At 50.5% G+C, this 16,788-nt stretch overlaps 2 protein-coding genes across 2 annotated transcripts in view; both read left to right on the forward strand.

Annotated features, from left to right (window-relative positions):
* Nucleotides 1-7,815, forward strand: part of PAAF1 (proteasomal ATPase associated factor 1) — a 63,428-nt gene extending 55,613 nt beyond the window's left edge. The window contains exons 14-15 of the transcript XR_009564909.2: nucleotides 6,543-6,646; nucleotides 7,667-7,815. The gene's annotated coding sequence lies outside the window, so the exon portion shown is untranslated. The remainder of the gene's footprint in view (nucleotides 1-6,542; nucleotides 6,647-7,666) is intronic.
* Nucleotides 1,328-16,408, forward strand: DNAJB13 (DnaJ heat shock protein family (Hsp40) member B13). The gene is made up of 8 exons (XM_030836117.2): nucleotides 1,328-1,492; nucleotides 6,543-6,646; nucleotides 7,726-7,887; nucleotides 11,106-11,263; nucleotides 12,302-12,415; nucleotides 13,512-13,625; nucleotides 14,613-14,689; nucleotides 15,284-16,408. The coding sequence occupies exons 1-8, from the start codon at nucleotides 1,380-1,382 to the stop codon at nucleotides 15,435-15,437; spliced, it is 996 nt and encodes a 331-aa protein (XP_030691977.1). The 5' UTR covers nucleotides 1,328-1,379; the 3' UTR covers nucleotides 15,438-16,408.
* The last annotated feature ends 380 nt before the right edge of the window (nucleotides 16,409-16,788 follow it).

Genomic DNA, 16,788 nt, shown 5'->3' on the forward strand with positions numbered 1-16,788 from the left:
TTATTTTTTTGGCTGCGCCATGCGGCATGTGGGGTCTTAGTTCCCTGACCAGGGATCGAACCCACACCCTCTGCTTTGGGAGTGTGGAGTCTTAACCACTGGACGGCCAGGGAAATCTCCACAACTAAGTTTAATGTGATATCCTGGATCAGATCCTGGAAGAGGAAAAAGCAAAACAACACAAAACAAAAAACGGCATTAGGGGCTTCCCTGGTGGCGCGGTGGTTAAGAATCTGCCTGCCAATGCAGGGGACACGAGCTTGCAAGGGACACGGGTTCGAGCCCTGGTCCGGGAAGGTCCCACATACCGCAGAGCATCTAAGCCCATGCGCCACTACTACTGAGGCCTGCGTGCCATACCTGAAGCCCGCACACCTAGAGCCCATGCTGCACAACAAGAGAAGCCACCTCAATGGGAAGCCCACGCACCGCAGCGAAGGGTAGCTCCCCCTTGCTCGCTACAACTAGAGAAAGCCTACGTGCAGCAGCAAAGGCCCAACACAGCCAAAAATAAGTAAATTATTTAAAAAACCAAAACAAACAAAAGGCATTAGGGTAAAAACTAGGAAATCTGAATAAAGGATGGAGTTATGTTATAAATGAGGTACCGATATTGGTTATTATTTGTGATAAACGTACCATACTCATGTAACGTGTTAATGACAGGGGAAACCTGGTGTGGGGCATATGAGAGCTCTACTATCTTCACACCTTTTCTGAAAATCTAAAAGCATTCTAAAATAAAGATTTATTTTTTAAAAATAGCCAAATCTATTTGTCTGAAAACTTAATTAAAACCAATTGCTACTCTCCTTAAAAACTGTTTTCTTGGGCTTCCCTGGTGGCGCAGTGGTTGAGAGTCCGCCTGCCGATGCAGGGGACACAGGTTCGTGCCCCGGTCCGGGAAGATCCCACATGCTGCGGAGCGGCTGGGCCCGTGAGCCATGGCCACTGAGCCTGCGTGTCCGGAGCCTGTGCTCCGCAATGGGAGAGGCCGCAACAGTGAGAGGCCCGCGCACCGCAAAAACAAACAAACAAACAAAAAAACTGTTTTCTTTTTTAAATTTTACTTATTTTTTCTGAATTTTATTTTATTTTTTTATACAGCAGGTTCTTATTATCTATTTTATGCATATTAGTGTGTGTATGTCAATCCCCATCTCCCAATTCATCCCACCACCACCACCCCGCCACTTTCCCCCCTTGGTGTCCATACGAAAAACTCTGTTTTCTGAGTTGAGTGATCCTTAGGCTCACAGAATCAGTCCCGGTTTTCTCAATCCCTCTTCTACGGGCACAGCTGAGAAGGCGGTTTGTTTAGGCAGGAAGGATTACAACTCCCAGAGTGCCCCTGTGCGGTTGTCAGGAGCAACCACGGAATGCAGACTAACAGAGCCGCTGGACTCAGGACTATCCAGCCAGCCATGGGCCAGGATTATTACTCTGTGCTCCAGATCACTCGCAATTCAGAAGATGCCCAGATCAAGAATGCGTGAGTGGGGGCAGGAGCGAGGCTTTTGGGTTGTGCTGGGACAGGCCCACCCTCATCTCTTCCAAACTGAGCTTTCCTGCACAGCTTAGGGCAGGCAAGGTAGACCTTGTTCCTTTTCTTGCTTCTTGCACACCGACTTCCTGGCTTTGGGCTGGGTCAGGGTTTCCAATCCATCATCCCTTACTCTCTATGCCCTGTCTGCTCTCCTGGGTACCCTGGTTTTCCTAGCAATAAAATGGGAACAAAGGAGACTTTTGCTTAATAATATGGAGACCCAAAGTATTGTGAACAGGAGAGTGACCTGACCAGATGGATGTATTACATATTTTATTCTGGCTGTCCACGTGGGGTTTTGGCATTGAATAAATTACATCTCTGAATAGTTCCATCAAGTCTTGGGGACTTTGTGGTGTGTCTAAGACAGGAATCAGCACATTTTTCTGAAAAAATATTTTTTGACGAATATTTACTGAGCGCCTACTTATATGGGTTCGGTGCAGTCTCAGCAGCTACAGATATCATGAATCAGACATGTGCAGCTTAACTTTGTTGGTGGATACAGATGTTGAATAAGTCACAGCAGGCTTGATGAATGTTACAAAAAGGGGCATACAGGGCATGTGGAAGCTATCTTGGAAGGAGAGAGACCCCTTCAGAAGCTGTCATGATAATCAAGGCAAAAGATGAGGCTTGAAGCAGGGCAGTGGGCTGGAGAGAGAAGAGAGAATGGACTTAGCTATAAATTGGATCATTGTAGGGTAAAGAAGAAAGGGAGGAATCTAGGACAATTTAATTAATTAAGGTTGTATGATAATAGCTACACTTATTGAATTATGCAGATGCTGTTCTGAGAACCTTCCATCATTATTTCACTTAATCCTCACAACAGCCCTGAGAGGTAGGTACCATTATTATCCCAAGGCTATGTGCCTAGTAACCGGCAGAGCCAGTATTCAGACACCTTGCCTGCTCTAATTGCCTACCACGGGCCAAGTCCCATAGGGGATCTCAGTGGGGTAAGTGGAGAGAGTCTACAGTGTGGCTGGCGAAACAAGACACAAACTCGTTAATCAATTAGAGAACAATTCGGGACAGTGTGTGATGTCACCCACTGTTCATAGCATTTCATTGGCCAGTGAGACCTGTCTAGGGAAAGGTCACAAGGAGGGAGGGCAGTTGGAATGCAGAAAGATAAGCCCAACTTAAGCACTGGAAAGAGCCAGGTCTGAACCTAGGTTCTCCTATCTGCTAGCTGTGTGACCTGGGAAAATTGCTTAACCTTTCTGAGCCTCAGTTTTCCCATCTCTTAAAAAAAATAAAATGAAAAATAAGAATTGTTGTGGTATTGAAATAGAATTATATGAGATAATGAGCATGAAGATGCCCAGCAATCATTTGCGTCTGAAACCATGTCTTATAAAGAGTGATTAAAAGAACCATATATGTTCCAAACAACAGTCCTTAACCTTTCTCCCCTGAAACAACTCTTTTTTAAAAAAATTATTTATTTATTTATTTTTGTCTGCGTTGGGTCTTCATTGCTGAACGTGGGTTTTCTCTAGTTGTGGCGAGCGGGGGCTACCCTTCGCTGCGGTGCGCGGGCTTCTCATTGTGGTGGCTTCTCTTGTTGCAGAGCACGGGCTCTAGGCACGTGGACTTCAGTAGTTGTGGCATGCAGACTCACTAGTTTGGCTCCTGGGCTCTAGAGCGCAGGCTCAGTTGTTGTGGGGCTAAGCACGGGCTTAGTTGCTCCACGGCATGTGGAATCTTCCTGGACCAGGGCTCAAACCCATGTCCCCTGCGTTGGCAGGCGGATTCTTAACCACTGTGCCACCAGGGAAGTCCCCCTGAAACAACTCTTAAGGCATGAGTCACATGTTTGACACACTCTTCCATGGGAGCACCTAGATTTTGACCCCTCCCCCCCAAAAAGGCTAAACTTATATAATGATGACAAGCACCACGATGATTCATAATCGCCCAGCTATTAACTTCTCACTCATTCATCCGAGGCTGCCACATCTGGGCTGTGACTTCGCCCCTTTCTTTCCCACTCAGGAAAGCAGGTGAATGAGAGTGATGTTACTGCAGAGCTTAAAACCACTCAAGTTTATATGGAAAACTGAACTCTTTTCAAACCTCCTTACTTTTACTCACTGTTAGAGTTTTCCTGCAATTCTCACACCTGACTACAACCTTTGTAATTGAGAAGGGCTGGTTTAGAAGTCTCAGGGAGGGTGTGAAAATTGCCTTCAAGTCTGTCAAGGTAGACAGAGCAGATTCTGTCTGTAAGGCCCCCCAGGGCAGAGCCAGGACCAGGACCGTCGTGGATGGAGGCAGAGTCGCAGGACAGCAGACCCAGCTCAGTAAGAGAAAGCTTTGCCTAAAAGTCAGACTGGCCCCATAGTGAAATGGGCTGCCTTGTGGGACAGTGATTTCACAACGTTTACTCACTGCACTTGGTGCTAGGCACTGAGGACGCAGAGAACTGGACACGACAACTGGAGGGTCTCACTCACAGGCTGGTGGGAGAGACAGATCCGTCGAACAACTGAAGCACCACGTGCTAAGTATGAGGATCAAAGGCACTTGGGGATGTGGGAAAGAGTATCTAATCTAGACTGGAAACTAGTCAGGGAAGACATCCTGGAGGAGTTGACCCCTGAGTTGAATGTGGAAAGGTGAATAAATATTTGCCAGGAGGAGATGAAAGGAGCTGGAGAGGGGTGAGCATTCCAGGTAAAGGGAGGAGAATGTCAAAGCCATGAGCAGTGCAGAGTGTGGAGCTTGGAGCCTGGAGAGAAGGACAGGAGAGGTCGTGGGAGCAGGGAGGGAGAGCTGTGAGTGAGAAGGGCAGAGAGAGAAGCGGAAGTTGAATCTCAGAGACATTTGAATTTTATGCTGAAGACAAAGGGGGAACCAGTAAAGGGTTCAGGCAGGAGAGTGACTTGGTCAGGGAGCATTTTAAAAACATCAAATTAACAAAAGAGAGAGAGAGATCAAAGTGGTGGCAGCACACAGAATAGACTGGAGAGGGGGAAACTGGAAACAGGAAGACACGGTTCTGCAATGGTTGTAGGGATGAAGAAGCAGCAAGAAAACATTATTTAGAAGGAAAAGCTGATGTGCCTCGGTGACTGATGGGATGGTGGTGGAGGGGACGAAGGAGAACTTGGAGTGGAAGTTACTCAGCTTTTCCGCTTCAGGGTCTGGACAAATGGGGAAAAGTTTAGGGAATGAAAATGTGTGCACGTTTGGGCTCATTGAGGTTGTGGGGCCCGTGAGACACTGGAGAGGAGGTACCGAGTAGGCAGCTAGGTACAGAGGTCTGAAGCCAAGGGAGCGAACTGGTTTGAGATAGAGATTTGGGAATCATCAGCGTGTAGCTGGTGCTCAAAGCCGTCGGCCAGCTAAGCTTGTCCACGGAGTGTGTGTGGAGTGGAGTAAGAAGCACGGCAGAGCTCTGGGGTCACTGGCATGGAAGGTGTGAGCAGGGTGGACCGTGTGTGGGACCACATGTGTACTGAGTGACTGAGGAGGCTGTGCGGATGCCCTCCTTTTGCTCCTGCAGACCCCCGCCCCACCTTTCTGCGCCCTACTCTCTGCTCTGGGAGACTGGCCCATATGAACTGCATCAGCAGACCTCCTGGCCCTCAGGCTTCCAGATGCATCCTGCAAAAGGAGCACAAGGCAGGAGATTGGGAGGGAGGAGAGTGGGGCAGGGGTATTTATTCCCAGCTCCCTTCTTATGGGATCTCTTCAGGTTGGCTATGGCCCTGAATCAAAGATCACAGCTTTTACCAAGGCCCTGTCCACACACTCTCTCCTGTGGGGTTTCAGTAACCTCTCCCTCCCCTCACTGCTACAGGCTCATGGGTGGTCAGGACACCTCAGGACTCGTAGCCTCAAGGGACTGTGCTGTCCCTTGTGGTTTCCTGCCCCACCTGTCACACCTTGGTGTGTGGTCCATTATTAAACTCTCCACAAATCTCCAGCTTGTGCCACGTCTTTCCTCCTGAGATGTAATGATACAGATCCCCAGATGCTGCAGGTGTGGCATCACTGTGTGGTGGGATTGGGCAGACACATAAATGGGGGAAAGAGGGACTTCCCTGGTGGTCCAGTGGTTAAGAATCCACCTTCCAATGCAGGGGACGCGGGTGTGATCCCTGGTCGGGGAACTAAGATCCCACATGCTGCGAGGCAATTAAGCCCACGTGCTGCAACTGCTGAGCCCGTGCACTCTGGAACCTGCACGCCACAACTAGAGAGAAGCCTGAGCGCTGCAACAAAAGATCCTGCATGCCGCAGCGAAGATCCCACATGCCACAACTAAGACCTGCCTGACACAGGCAAATAAATAAACAAACAAATAAAAAAGAAATAGGGGAAAGAATGAGCACAGAGGGGCAGACAGCGAGACGACCTGATCTGTGCTGAGTGCCTCTCTGTAGCAGGCCCACTGACACCTTATTTTATCTAATCTTCCCAAGAAGCCTGTGTGTCAGTTCAGACACCAAGACAGAATTAGATGTGCAAGAAATGTTTGAGGGAAACAACTGTGAGGATGAAGCGGGACTAGGAATGTGCCGGGGAGCCTTCACACCATAGTGCAGGTCTGATGCTTGTGAAAGGCAAGAGGGAAGGAAGGGTTGGGTAGGGAGGGCTCTGGCGTCATCCAGAGAAAATCTCAGCCAGGCTGATGGGGAGGCCTCGAGCAGAGGTTGGGCATTGGAGGAGGCTTGGGTCCTGTAGGGCTGGCCCAGCACTGATTGATACCCCAACAAGCATAGGCATAGGTTGGGAGCCACTTGGGGCCAGTGCAGCCTCAGCACAAACGGCCAGTGGGGCAGCTCCTGGGACTGTCAGTCAACCATGCTCCCGACACTGGGTTCTCTTCCAGGGGATCTGAGTGTTGCGCCTCCCTGGCCACCACAGCCCTGATTTATAGCTGGAACATCAAAGCTCCGAGAGACCACCAGGCAGCAGACAGCAGAGCCAGCTCTGAACCTTGGTCTGTGCCTCAGGATATTAACCCTCCTCGCTCTAGGTACCGGAAACTTGCCCTTAAGAACCACCCGTTGAGGTCCACTGAGCCATCCGCAGCGGAGGCATTCAGGCAGATAGCAGAGGCCTACGATGTGCTGAGCGACCGTGAGTGATTGGGACTGAGCATGGAGGGCGGCTTCTCTGTCCCGCGTCTCTATTAACATCATCCTCACGTCTCTGAGCGTTGGGCTTTCTGAGGGGGCCCAGCAGAGAGTAAGCATTCCTCTTCCCTGCCCAGAATCTAAACAAATTGAGAAAGGAAACATAATGAACTGCCTTTCTCAGTAGACACAAGCTAAGGTGGAGGACGTGGTGTGGAGAGCCCCCAGATTAGGCTGACATGCTCCGCTAGTCTCAGCAGTGCAGGACCTGGGGCAGGGCCTCCCCCCCCCCCCACTCCCCGCCTCACATGCCCCGTGCCCCACCCATCCCCTGCAGGACTGCAGAGTGAGATGCTTGCTGCCCAGGAAAGAAGGCTAAGGCTGAGGCAGACACGCCCGGTTATTCCCTGATTACCAAGAAGCTAAATCTCCATCTCCTCAAGGACAGCATATGTACAAAGGGACAGAGAGGGGTCTGTGATTAGGAAATCTCTCTCCTGTGGAAAACTGAAGCCTAGGGAAAGAGATCCCCCGCCCCTGCCCGAAGCAGTGCCCACATGGGTTCCCTAAGGGCTTGCCCTGGAGACTGTGATCATGGATACTGTGCAGAAGAATGGCCAGAAGATCACTGATGTTTCTCCAGCCCCAAGTTTTCAGGACTTCGGACTCTAAGATTTCAAAGCTCTAGCATTTGGAAGCTCTAGAATTCTTACATCCTACAATCTCAAGGCTCTAGGATTTTATTTACCCCACAAAAGACAGTAGCTGTGATGACTGAGTTAAGCCAAACCCCAGGATGATAGCCCGACCCTCAGTCTCTCACTGTCTTCTCCAATCCCCACCCCTCCCCCAGCAAGTTTCAGTCTTTATCATCTCTCCTCTGGGCTACGGGATCATACCTAGGTCCACCCAAGATGAAATGAAATCCCTAACTTCTAGAGTCGGCCAGACAGCAGGCACCTTAGAAATAAGGCTCTTTTCGCCCCGCCCCTTCCTCTCTGCCCCATATCCTTCTGCTTCCCAGCCCTCCAGCTCTCTTAGCCCCTATGCTGGATCCCTCCTCAAGGTGACACATATCCACAGCTGTGAAAAGAGGCATCTATGACAAGTTCGGAGAGGAAGGACTGAAGGGCGGAATTCCTTTGGAGTTTGGATCGCAGACCCCGTGGACAACTGGTTACGTCTTCCACGGCAACCCGGAAAAGGTTTTCCATGAGTTCTTCGGGGGAGATAACCCCTTTAATGGTAAGAGGTCCTGCCTGCCCCTTTGCCTTACTGGGAAGGACATAGCTATAGAAGATGCTTTTCTCTGAGTAGTTTTGTTTACTTTAAGAAATATATATAGTCCATGGTAAAAAAAAAAATTATTGTAAAAGAAATTCCAGTCCTCCATTCCTTCCCCAGGAGCAGCCACTCACTGTTAACAGTGTTTATATCCTTCTAGAAATATTCTATGGATTTATGAGCTTAGATTTATTTTTACATAGCCTTTTATTTTGTGAAGGAAATGGGACCACATTATATACACTGATTTTTTTTCACTTATATCTTGGAGATTATCTTATTATAAACAGATCTACTTTATTCATTTTAATGGCTGCATAAGATTTCAACGTACAAGCGTGTGTTAGTGAGATGAATACAGGGATGGATGTGTGAATGATCCCAGGTTTGAGGCAAACTGACAAAGAGTTGATTTCCAAGGCTCCGAATCATCATGCAAGGACAGTTCACCTTCAGACCTGTCTTCCTTCCTGACTCCAGTTAAGCAGCTCACAGAGTCTAGATTTTCATTGCCTGGCTGCCCCAGCCCCTTCTCCCCCGCTATACTACAGCTTGTCTGCATTTCAAAGCTTACCTCTTCCTCTTCTCCACATTGATATGTTAAGTGGGCTACAGCCTGCTCAGAGGCCCCTCCTACTGTGCATTGCCTTCACCTGTCTGCCAGAGGAAGCTGAGTTTATAAACTCCAGGTGAAACTGGAAAAGCAAGGGACTTGGAGTCAGAGGGCCTGTTTCAAATCCATGCACCACTGCTTCTGAGCCGTGTGATCCTGGACAAATCTCTTCACCTCTCTGAAACCTCAGCTTCCTCATTGTTAAACAGCTAGTTCCTCACAGGTCATAATCAAATGAGATGATCTTTATGAAAATGGGCTTTGGAGTCAGAAAAATGCCATACAATGGGCCTATCTCTCCCAGGGACAGGTGCATGGAGAAGAAGCTGTTCAGGGGAGCGAAACCAGAGCTTACAGGGGTATTGCTCATTAGGGAAGGTCAAATTCATGGTATGGGGGTCCCTCAGGCAGTTCCCAGGAGTTATACTGCTGTAGTGCTTCACCCTAGGGATTCTTGTGTCCCATCTCCCTGCAGAATTGAGGGGCTTGGCTTCCTGTGACCTGGCTTTTGGAGTGTCTGAGACCTGGCACACCATAGGCGCTGGGAGAACAAATGAATTCAACCATGCAAGAGGGGACCCGGTAATTCACAGGCCTCTTGATGACCCATCACATCTTTTTCTTTTTGAATTTTATTTTATTTTTTATACAGCAGGTTCTTATTAGTTATCTGTTTTATACATATTAGTGTATATATGTCAATCCCAATCTCCCAATTCATCACACCACCACCACCCACCACTTTCCCCCCTTGGTGTCCATACGTTTGTTCTCTACATCTGTGTTATGACTCATCACATCTTAAGGCGCACCTTAAGATGACACCACTTTGCCCTCCCTAGCCTAAGGTCATTCTAGCCTGCAAAGTTCTTTCTGTGACACTAACCAGGAGGGGCAGAGTACAGGAAATCTTAATTATGATAGTGACGCCTGCAGTTTACAAAGGGCTTCATTAAGCTTAGTGGTTAAGGGCACAGGTTCTGTAGTCAAATCCTCCTGGGTTCACATCCCAACTCTAATACCACTAGCTGTGGCACTGTGAGCATTTTGTTTGACCTCTCTGGGCCAATAAGATAATATCGCAGAGTTGAGAACAGCACCTGACACGTAGTAAGCTCTCAGCAAGTTTTGTTTTTAGTTATTTTTTTTAAAGATTTTTTTTTGATGTGGACCATTTTTAAAGTCTTTATTGAATTTGTTACAATATTGCTTCTGTTTTATTTTTTTGGTTTTGGTTTTTTGGTTGCGAGGCACGTGGGATCTTAGCTCCCTGACCAGAGATCGAACTGGCACTCCCTGCATTGCAAGGCAAAGTCTTAGCCACTGAACCACCAGGGAGGTCCCTCTGAGCTAGTTTTAGTTCATCATCATCTTGTTATCTGATCCTAATGGTGGAAGGCAGGTCAAGCATGTTACCCCATCCCACAGACTGAGAAACTGAAGCCCAGACGATTGCAGTGCACCTCAAGGGCAGGGGCTCTTTGCACTAGGATGGAAGGTGGGGCAGCAAGAGGGGTTATGGGTGTAGAGCTGGGAAGGGCCAGAAGAAGTTGAGGAAAGAGGAGTTTGGAAACATGTTGGTGACATCTCTAATTTGTTAGGGATTAACCCTGTCTCTCCCCATCTCAGCTGCTGACTTCATAGAAATTTGAGCCTGGGGTCTCTAGTGGTCTTGGGCTTGGCTGAACAGGGAGGACAATGGAGCCTGGGGAAGGGTAGGGAGGACTGGCATGCTGTGACCCTCCACAAAAGCTAACAGCACATCATTTCTGGCACTACCAGCTACTGCCACCAGAGGACACTCCTGTCTCCTCTGAGGCAGCCTGAGTTGAGGAGTACTTCCCCAGAGGTAGGGGTGGGCTGGGGGAGGGAGGTAGGGAAGTGTGGGTGAAGGGAGTCCAAAGGGGGGGATAAAGCAGTAGTAGAGGGCATCAAGAGATGGTAATCCTTGGATCGACAGTTGAGGATGTTACTGAGTCCAAGCTTCTACTGCTCGTTGCAGGACAGGCCAATAAATTGAGAGATGAGTTGTTGGGGGCAAGGAATAGCGACTATATTTGAAAAGGCAGCAAACCAAGAAGATGTGGACTCATGTCCCAAAGAACCATCTTGCCTGAGTTAGAATTCAGGCTTCCTTTATACCAAAAGGGGAGGGGGTAAAGTCACATTTCCTAGCTCCCCGTCAGACTCAGGAGGGGAGGTGTTAATTTCCTCCTCCCTGCAGTCATTCACAGGTGAGCCTGGTCAGGATGTTTTCTGTGAGCTAAACAAGGGTATTTTAGCTTAATGCTCATTACCTGGGAGGTAGGGTTCCCAGAGATGGGCCATTACGTATAATTTAAGCTTATAGGTAACATCTGTTTAGTGATTAACTTGTAATAGAATACAAAGGTTCTTCCCTATTACAAGGGCAGCTCGTTGGCCCGGCCGAACAGTCTGAGTCTGCGAGGTGGGAATGGGAGTCTGGGTATTACGCTTGGGGACTGAAGAGGTGGGGGGATTGGCTATGAATCCGAGTTTCTGGACACAATTTCTCCTACTCCTCGCCTCTCCCCACCTCCTGCAGAGTTTTTTGATGCAGAAGGAAATGAGGTAGACTTGAATTTTGGGGGACTCCGGGGCCGAGGGGTCAAGAAACAGGACCCCCCAATCGAACGAGACTTCTACCTATCCCTGGAGGACTTATTCTTTGGCTGCACCAAGAAAATTAAGATCTCCCGAAGGGTGAGTACTTGGGAGCCACCTTCTATCCCCTCCAACCCTACTGGTTACCTCCTCCCTGACCCTAACTGGAGACCTCAGGTATGGTCTCTCACAGAATCATGGAATCTTAGATTTGGAGATGGTAGAATTCTAAAATCTGAAGTTTGGAAGGGACAATTGAGGGTATTAGCCTGGTTCTTTCCTAGTTCAGGAATCCCCTCTGTGTGCTTCTAACTGGGACAAGCTCTTTCCGTTCTTCTCAGTTCAGCCCCATCCCTGAGGGAAGAGGGAGGGCTGTGGGTGGGAGGAGTCTCCTGTGAATTCTGCTCTCTGGGCATTACCAGACCATACCCTCTGGGTTTCATCTGGGTGTCTGCCTCATGAGTAAGAAGGAGCTGTGTGGGCATGGGGGGTGGGCTGGGGGACAGTTCCCCAGGGGACTGGTTGAAGAAGACCCTCAGTGCCCCAGGGTCCAGACCCTGCATTGGCCCTGTCCCATGGTCCAGCCCTGTGCTAGGCACATGAGCAAGGCCACCTCACACCTTTGCCCAACAGAGGAGATGCCAGCTGTAGCCATGCTTTCCACAGATGGCACCCATCTGGGTACGTGACTGCAGAATAGATGGATGACATAACAGAGGAAAGCTTTGGGTGAGGCTGAGATATGTTGCTCTCTGTGATCTTTCTCCCTTTGGGATTAAGAGACCTGCTAGAGGCTCAGGGCCAAAGCCTCTGGGGTGGGAGAGGAAGTGAGTGCGTGTTCACCGTGTCTGTTAGAAGCCAGGGCCTCATAATTTCTAGGGCTGGAGTTGTGGCCTTGATCGACTCATGGTGACTGCTTGGCACCTCAGGCCCTAACCCCATGACACGCCCTGCCATCCTGGAATCATAAGCTCTTGGTTCCAGTGGAATAGGGTGGGAGTGGGGATGGCTCAGGGCAAGTTCTCCCCATTGCTAGAGAACTGAGCTGAGCACAGATCCCATGGAGCATCCCTCACGTGTGTAAAGGCCAGCTGGGAAATCCTGAGCAAATCTCCCTCCCCTGTCATCTCACTACAGGTGCTGAATGAGGATGGGTACTTCTCTACCATCATGGACAAGATCCTCACGATTGACGTGAAGCCTGGTTGGAGGCAGGGCACACGTATCACCTTCGAGAAGGAAGGGGACCAGGTGAGAAGAAGGGAAGCTGCCTAGGGACAGTCACATGGGTTCATTCGGTGGAAAGACTGAGGGGGAAGGAGGCAGTGCTTTTTCTTGCCCCTATGAGCCCTGGTCTGGAAGGGAGACCGGTCTGCAGCGTGGGTGAGCTGATCCCCAATGTCCCTTCCGAGGGACAAAGCCTTGCACAATGCCTCGGGGATTGGGTAGCCCAGGGTTTCTCCCCATTTTGCAGAGTGAGAAACTGAGGCCTAGAGAGGGAAGGGACTTTCCCTGGGCAAGAGCACCGGAGCTGAAAGGAGAATCCAGTCCTAACATCAGTGTTTTTCCTGATTTTCTTTAGTGTTTCTCTGAGTAAAGCCCAACTATAGGAGCTACACAGAAACCATTTATTTATAATAATTTTAAATTAAATACTTACTTAAATAAAAATGTAAAATTATTGTCCAAGGCATGCTGAATCCTCAAGTCCTGAGAAGAGGCAGGATGATGGTGTCTTTAGAGCCAGAGAAATGAATTCCTCTGCCTGTACTTCTTGCCCCCTTTCTCACTTATGAAACACCTACTTTTGAAAAACCCACTTCAAGACCCAGCTCCAATGCTCTGGGCATCCTTCCCTGACCTCCCCTCTGGGTCAGCGCCTCTCTGAGCTCCCGCCTCTGTGTTCCCTTTATCACATTCTTGAGCCTGCTGAGGATTCACTGTGTGCCTGTTTCCTCCACTAGACTGGAAGCCCTTGGGGGTGGTGGCCAGTCTGATCCCTCTGTCCCCAGTGCCCAGAAGAGACCCAGCAGAGGTCTGGAACTTAATGAAGCTTGGCAGGATAGACTTGCAGGCAGTTCTCTGTCCCCAGGACAGTGTTCTGCCCTTCAGCTGCGTGCATCTCCTTGGGCTGCTCAGTAGAGGACAGTGATGGGGGTAGAGCAGGATTCTTTGGGGTAGGCTTCTCAGAGGAGGGGCTATGAAGCCAGACTGGAAAGGCCTTTCCAGAAAACCTGGTCTAATCTCCTCATTGTTCAGAGGAAGACATGGGGACAATAGAGGCAGAAACTTGGCCAAAGTCACACAGCCAATTAGGCCTTGTCATCCCTTGGCTCACCCTGCCCAGGGTCCCAACATCATCCCAGCCGATATCATCTTCATCGTAAAGGAGAAGCTACACCCTCGCTTCCGCAGGGAGAACGACAACCTCATTTTTGTGAACTCCATCCCCTTGGGCAAGGTGAGTGGGCAAAGTGGAGGAACAAGGGGTGGGCAGATCAGAGCGAGGCCCCCCCACCCCTGGGAGGCCCCGAGGCAAGCAGGCTTCACTCCCCTCTCCCCCTGGTGCGTGGCGCAGGCCTTCAGAACGTGATAAGTGCCACACAAAACCTTTGTGACCGTCTTCACTCCTGAGTGTGAGTGGCCCCTCTGCGCCCTCACAACCCAAGCAAGAAATTGGGCACCGGCCTAGACTTTGCCGCCCTTCCCCGACCCCACCTGCGGTCACGCACTAAGTCCTGTTAATTCCACCTCCAAATCTCTTTCCACTTGGTCCACTTCTGTTCAGCCCCACTGTCCAGGTCTGTGCACCTGGGTGTATGCAGCAGCCCTCTCAGTGGCCTTCCTGCCTTTCTTCTCATCTCCTTCAGGCACTTCCCCACCAGGATCTTTCCACAAAGTCATCTGACCCTGCCACACTCCTGTCTAAACACCTTTGCATGGCATTCAAGGCCCTCTGCTGTCTGGCCCCTGCTGATCTCATCCCCTGCACTCCAGCCACTGCCACTTAGAGCTCCTGCCCACTGGGTGCATTCTTTTTCACACACTCGTTCTCTTGCTTATGCTGGGCCCTCTGCCTGGAGTGCTGTCTGCCCACCTTGTCTAACTGGCAGGCTCCTCCTCACCCTTTAAGGCGCTCATCAGCTGCTACCACCACTATGGAGCCCTCCTGCCCCAGCCCAGAATGGTTCAGTGGACCCGCCACCTTGGCTCCCACCGACCCCTTTACTTCCCTCTGTCATAACATGTATCAACATCACTCTTATCTCCCAGACTGTGAACTCCTTGAGGGCAGGTGGTAGCCCGGCTCACTCACCTATTAGTCCTTGAACATCCTTCTGTCTCCAGTGCGTAGGGCCTGGCACTGAATAGTCTCATAAAGTGCCTTCTAAAGAGAATGGACATGGGGGCCTCCCCCACTCCCACCTTTGGCCTTAATGTCCCCTAGGCTCTGACCTGCTGCACCGTGGAGGTGAAGACCCTAGATGACCGTCTGCTCAAAATCCCCATCAATGACATCGTCCAGTGAGTCCATCTGCTTGGGCCCCAATACGCAGAAGGGCTGCCTGGTCCTTAGAGGGTGTGTTGGACAGGCTGGCCTGGTATAGTTGTTCAGGTTGTACCCAGCACAAAGGGGTGAGAGAGACTGAAATCCAGCCCCCTCTCTGGCTAAGCTGCGGGCCGCATTCACTTGGCAAATGAAGTGCCTTTTTCTAACTTGCATGAAGCCATTGTGGAGGCCAGAGGCCCCCTGTGTTGGGAAATCCTTGTTGCCTTCATCCTCTAGAAGTTCTAGAGTTCTGAGTTGCATCTCCTAAGCCCTTTTCCAAGCAAGGCCCTCTGCATGGGAAGCTCAGCAGCCCAGCACTCCCCCACCCCAACCCAGGGTCTGCTGCTTGTCCTGTTTCCCATGTAAAATGGGATTCCTGGAATCCACCATCAGAGCCTCAGTGTAAACGGTTTTCAGGGAACAAGTTGTCTGGAACAAGCCAGTCTCCTCTCCCCTCCCACTGGTTCTAGAAGCTGCTGACTGCCCCACGCCTGAGGTTTTCTGGGCAGGGGCGGGTGTGCTGCTCTGGGGTGCCCTCTGAGCCCCCTTCTTTCATCTTCCCGTCTCAGCCCCAAGTACTTCAAGAAGGTGCCAGGTGAGGGGATGCCGTTGCCAGAGGACCCCACCAAGAAGGGGGACCTCTTCATTTTCTTTGACATCCAGTTCCCCACCTGCCTCACACCCCAGAAGAAGCAGATGCTGCGCCAGGCGTTGCTGACATAACTCTGGTGGGCTGGGGACTGGAGCAGGGGGAAGAGAAGGCTAGCTGGTCCTGACCCCACCCCTACCCCCAGCACGGGGTGTGCACAGGAGCCAGCCCACTGCACAGGCATGACGTGAGGACCGGATGGCATGGGATTTTAAACTGATACAATAAAGTGTTATTTCCTATCCTCCAGCTACACCCAAGAGAGTGTGTGTTGGAGGGAGAAGAGCTTCATACAGCCGTTCTTGTGGAGCAGAGGGAAGGGCAGGGCTCAAGAAGCTGAGGACCTGGGACCCTGTCCTGGCTGTGTGAGCCTGGCCAGGTCCCTGAGGGTTCAGAGCCTCTGTGCTCCCACCTTGATAGCGTGGGGCAATGCTACATCGTCTCTGAGGGTCCCCAGCTCTATTTCTCATGACACACGATCTTTGGAAGGGCAGTCTCTAGTGTGATATAGTCACATTGTACTCAGGAAAGCAAAGCACAAAGAGAACAAAACCCTTGTCTCAGGTCACACAGGGCTCAGTGGCAAAGCTGTCATCAGAATCTTGAAGGCCACTTCCCACAGCCTCACTCTGCTTCGATTAGAGGCAGCATGAGGGACACAAGTGCTGGAAATGGCTTTGGTTTCTGCCTGGCCTGGGCTGCCTCTAGGCAGGTCTTAGAACTGGGCTCTGCTCCCAGTCCTGCCGCTCACCCTTTGGATGTTACTCTCCATCTTGTTCGTGAAGCAGAACCCATAACCCTCCTCAGGCAGCTCACTGGTGCGAAAGTGCTTAGTGAACTCACTGCTTAGATTATCAGGGTTACAGCATTGCTACCAGCATGGCCTGGGGGAGTGCCAGCCTCCAAGCCCAGCTGGGCCTTTGCAGACCACACCTGCTTCCCCAGCCCGCCTTCCATCGACAGTGCAGCATGCACCTCTTCTGTGCCAGGGGAGGTGCCCTTCACTTGAGTCTGGACTTGGGCTAGGAGAGATCCAAGCTTATGACAGAGAGGGTGGCCACTTTTGTGAAGTGACTTAAGAGGTGCCAGAGGGACTTCCCTGGTGGTCCACTGGTTAGGATTCCGTGCTTTCACTGCTGAGGGCCCGGGTTCAATCTCTGGTCAGGGAACTAAGATCCTGCAAGCTGCGCGGAACAGCCCTCAAAAGAAAAAAAAAAGAGGTGCCAGAAAAGGGCCCCATGATATCCACATTGCTTGGATTCCACCATTCAAAGCATCATATTAGCTTAAGGTTTTTCTTCTTAAATGGGGGCTCAGTAGCACCAGTCAGCCACTTTTAACATCAGGGAGAAAGCAGCCGACCTTGAGACAGAGTCTGACCCAGGGTTCACTAAAGAATGGGGGCTTTGGAGTTAGATGCACCTC

Source organism: Globicephala melas, chromosome 8, assembly GCF_963455315.2.
Source record: "Globicephala melas chromosome 8, mGloMel1.2, whole genome shotgun sequence".
NCBI lineage: Eukaryota > Metazoa > Chordata > Mammalia > Artiodactyla > Delphinidae > Globicephala > Globicephala melas.

Excerpts from the sequence above, each read along its gene's own strand:
- DNAJB13 (XM_030836117.2), top strand. The coding sequence starts at position 1,380 with ATGCAGACTAACAGAGCCGCTGGACTCAGGACTATCCAGCCAGCCATG. Across the intron at positions 1,493-6,542 it reads GATGCCCAGATCAAGAATGC|GTACCGGAAACTTGCCCTTA; the intron begins GTGAGTGGGGGC and ends TCCTCGCTCTAG. Across the intron at positions 13,626-14,612 it reads ACTCCATCCCCTTGGGCAAG|GCTCTGACCTGCTGCACCGT; the intron begins GTGAGTGGGCAA and ends AATGTCCCCTAG.